The following is a 4,045-nucleotide window of genomic DNA, read 5'->3' as shown; positions in this document are numbered from 1 at the left end:
TTTATTATTTCTCTAAAATATATATATATTTGTCATTTATGTACTGGAATTCTTAATGTGTATGATTTGTCGCTTTAAATAAAGGATCTTTGTCTTAAAGCTCAAAATGACTAATTGTTTAGCATAAAACCAGGAACAATCATAATTATAATGAAAAAAAAAAAAAAAAAAAGTGAAACAAATGGTCAAAATGACAGGTGACATTTATTACAGATAGAAATTATTTATGTAATAGTATTTACTAAATAGGCTTCTGTTAATCCGATTAAAATCAATATTGATCATTTTCCTACCTCTAATATTTTTATTCCTTACTTACATTATAGCGAGCGATGGTTACGGATTTTTTTTTTACATTAGTACTATTCTATAAAACCTTTACCCCATTTTTTTACACTCTTACCATGTACACATGATATGTACATACAGCCTCTTTAATAATAATTTTACACATATAAGCTTTAATACCATCTTTGACCAATCTAACAAAATACGTAAGCAGGGGAATTCTTTTCCCTTTTGTTCTAATTAGATAAAATAATTAAATGAGAACACGAGTACCAATATGTACATTAATAAAATATTGGCTTTTTTTAAATTTTATTTTATATGTATATATCCATGCCAGTACTGATAATAATCATAATTTTGTTTAGCTGAACCCCCCCTCGGTTGAAACTTGGTACACCCCGAACCTTTTTAAACTTGTGGTCCAAGATGGCGGCGGTTGTTGTGTTGTTTACCTGACCTGCAGGTATGGCCTACCACGATACGACCCTGGAGAGCGAGCTGCTGGAGCATTTCTCCTGTTTATCTGTTAGCATGGATGATAGTGTGATTAATCATGAGCTCCCTGACCGCGATATAAGTCCTGGTTTGTTATATTTAAGTGACGAGGTGCTAATTGTGATTGTCACTCACCTGGAGCCGGTGTCTTTGTTGAGACTCGGCAGCACCTGCTGCAGGTTGTTCAGGGTTTGTTCCTGTGACTCGTTGTGGACTCGACACTTCAGGGTAAATTAGTATTTTATCAGTAGTGTACGAGTTTAGTTTATTATTCTGAGAAGTATTTATTAATAGGGACGTAGAGGTGTTAATTGGCTGGCAATTAACTCTAATTGGCTTCGATTAGCATCGATCGTCATTTAACTTTATCTTCTTAATGACCTATAGCGCTTAGGTGTATATAGATATAAGTGTGTATAGATTGATAATATTGATTAGTATGTCTTGGCAAAAAATGATACTCGAAAACTTTATGAACAAACGCAAGACATCAATCTGGAAAGACCGAGGCTTTATTAGGCACGTTAGCATGTTTTTTTTTTTGCAAATGTTTATGCTTTAGGATCTTTTGCTAATTGTTGTGTTTTCATTAAGTTGTTTAGGGTATTGATAGTGACGGTGGGAAAGTGAGGGTGGGTGGGTGAATGAATGAGTGAGAGAGAGAGAGAGAGAGAGAGAGAGAGAGAGAGAGAGGGTGGTTGAATGAGAGTGAGTGAGTGAGGGTGGGTGAATGAGTGTGTGTGAGAGAGAGAGAGGGTGAATGAGTGTGTGTGAGAGAGAGAGAGAGAGAGAGGGTGAATGAGTGTGTGTGAGAGAGAGAGAGGGTGAATGAGTGTGTGAGAGAGAGAGGGTGAATGAGTGTGTGAGAGAGAGAGGGTGAATGAATGAATGAATGAGTGAGCGAGAGAGAGGGTGAATGAATGAGTGAGAGAGTGAGGTTGGGTGAATGAGTGTGAGAGAGGGCGGGCGGGTGAGTGAGTGTGAGAGAGGGGCGGGCGGGCGGGTGAGTGAGTGTGAGAGAGAGGGGCGGGGCGGGCGGGTGAGTGAGTGTGAGAGAGGGCGGGGCGGGCGGGTGAGTGAGTGTGAGAGAGGGCGGGCGGGCGGGTGAGTGAGTGTGAGAGAGGGCGGGCGGGCGGGTGAGTGAGTGTGAGAGAGGGCGGGCGGGCGGGTGAGTGAGTGTGAGAGAGGGCGGGCGGGCGGGTGAGTGAGTGTGAGAGAGGGCGGGCGGGCGGGTGAGTGAGTGTGAGAGAGGGCGGGCGGGCGGGTGAGTGAGTGTGAGAGAGGGCGGGCGGGCGGGTGAGTGAGTGTGAGAGAGGGCGGGCGGGCGGGTGAGTGAGTGTGAGAGAGGGCGGGCGGGCGGGTGAGTGAGTGTGAGAGAGGGCGGGCGGGCGGGTGAGTGAGTGTGAGAGAGGGCGGGGCGGGCGGGTGAGTGAGTGTGAGAGAGGGGCGGGCGGGCGGGTGAGTGAGTGTGAGAGAGGGCGGGCGGGTGAGTGAGTGTGAGAGAGGGCGGGCGGGCGGGTGAGTGAGTGTGAGAGAGGGGCGGGCGGGCGGGTGAGTGAGTGTGAGAGAGGGCGGGCGGGCGGGTGAGTGAGTGGTGAGAGAGGGCGGGCGGGGCGGGTGAGTGAGTGCGAGAGAGGGCGGGGCGGGGCGGGTGAGTGAGTGAGAGAGAGGGCGGGCGGGCGGGTGAGTGAGTGCGAGAGAGTGCGGTCGGGCGGGTGAGTGAGTTCGAGAGAGATCGGTCGAGCGGGTGAGAGAGAGCCAGAGAGTGCGGGCGGGCGGGTGAGTGAGTGCGAGAGAGGGCGGGCGGGTGAGTGAGTGCGAGAGAGGGCGGGCGGGTGAGTGAGTGCGAGAGAGGGCGGGCGGGTGAGTGAGTGCGAGAGAGGGCGGGGCGGGTGAGTGAGTGCGAGAGAGGGCGGGCGGGTGAGTGAGTGCGAGAGAGGGCGGGCGGGTGAGGGAGTGCGAGAGAGGGCGGGCGGGTGAGTGAGTGCGAGAGAGGGCGGGCGGGTGAGTGAGTGCGAGAGAGGGCGGGCGGGTGAGTGAGTGCGAGAGAGGGCGGGCGGGTGAGTGAGTGCGAGAGAGGGCGGGCGGGTGAGTGAGTGCGAGAGAGGGCGGGCGGGTGAGTGCGTGCGAGAGGGCGGGTGGTTGGATGCGTGCGGGAGGGTGGGTGAATGAGCGCGAGAGAGCGAGGGAGCGTGGGTGAGTGAGAGCGAGCGAGGGTGGGTGAGTGAGTGAGAGCGAGGGTGGGTGGGTGAGTGAGAGCGAGGGTGGGTGAATGAGCGCGAGAGAGCGAGGGAGGGTGGGTGAGTGAGAGCGAGCGAGCGTGGGTGGGTGAGTGAGAGCGAGGGTGGGTGGGTGAGTGAGAGCGAGGGAGGGTGGGTGAGTGAGAGCGAGGGAGGGTGGGTGAGTGAGAGCGAGGGAGGGTGGGTGAGTGAGCGCGAGAGAGCGAGGGAGGGTGGGTGAGTGAGAGCGAGGGAGGGTGGGTGAGTGAGAGCGAGGGAGGGTGGGTGAGTGAGCGCGAGAGAGCGAGGGAGGGTGGGTGAGTGAGCGCGAGAGAGCGAGGGAGGGTGGGTGAGTGAGCGCGAGAGAGCGAGGGAGGGTGGGTGAGTGAGCGCGAGAGAGCGAGGGTGGGTGAATGAGCGCGAGAGAGGGAGGGTGGGTGAGTGAGCGCGAGAGAGGGAGGGAGGGTGGGTGGGTGAGTGAGAGCGAGAGAGAGTGGGTGCATGCGAGAGGGTGGGTGGTTGGATGCGTGAGGGAGGGAGGGTGGGCTTTTTGGGTGAGAGAGGGATGGAGAGTGGTTGAGTGCAAGAGAGAGGGGGGTGGGTGGGTGGTTGAGTGCAAGAGAGAGGGGGGGAGGGTGGGTGGTTGAGTGCAAGAGGGGGAGGGTGGGTGACGGAGTTAATTGTTTTATTTAAAATGTTTGCTTATGGTCATACGACCTCTGCCCTCCTGTTGAAACGTGTAGGACTCGTTTGGGGTAGGCCTGCCGAACATCACCACAGCCAGTTACGCCGCCAAGACCGCCTTTCGTTTAGTGTTCATGTGGAGAGCCCTTTTCCGAAACGTCCACTGTAACCGGTCTCTTCAGGAGAAGCTGTTTGCTCAAGTACCTTTCCCTCCGCCTGCGTACTGGACACAATGGCTTGTGCTAGAGGATCGAGTGCCGTTACCTGCCGCCCAGCTACCGTGTGCAGACGTGGAGAAGCTGTGGGGGACGCCGAGAGATCTGCTCACTGAGAAACTTCAAGGTAGCGATCCCACA

General features: G+C 53.7%; 1 protein-coding gene across 2 annotated transcripts in view; it reads left to right on the top strand.

The window, feature by feature from the left end:
• The first annotated feature begins 717 nt into the window (after window positions 1-717).
• si:dkeyp-114g9.1 (uncharacterized protein LOC555399 homolog) overlaps window positions 718-4,045 on the top strand; it is a 28,765-nt gene continuing 25,437 nt past the window's right edge. For both annotated transcript variants that reach the window (XM_047801937.1, XM_047801936.1), the window contains exons 1-2: window positions 718-1,014; window positions 3,749-4,031. In XM_047801937.1, coding sequence (XP_047657893.1) covers window positions 757-1,014; window positions 3,749-4,031 — 541 coding nt within the window. In that variant the 5' untranslated portion in view covers window positions 718-756. The remainder of the gene's footprint in view (window positions 1,015-3,748; window positions 4,032-4,045) is intronic.

The sequence above is a fragment of the Tachysurus fulvidraco genome, chromosome 16 (genome assembly GCF_022655615.1).
Source record: "Tachysurus fulvidraco isolate hzauxx_2018 chromosome 16, HZAU_PFXX_2.0, whole genome shotgun sequence".
NCBI classification, from domain to species: domain Eukaryota; kingdom Metazoa; phylum Chordata; class Actinopteri; order Siluriformes; family Bagridae; genus Tachysurus; species Tachysurus fulvidraco.
The sequence above is the reverse complement of the archived record's forward strand: the minus strand, read 5'-3'. Positions and strand labels throughout refer to the sequence as shown.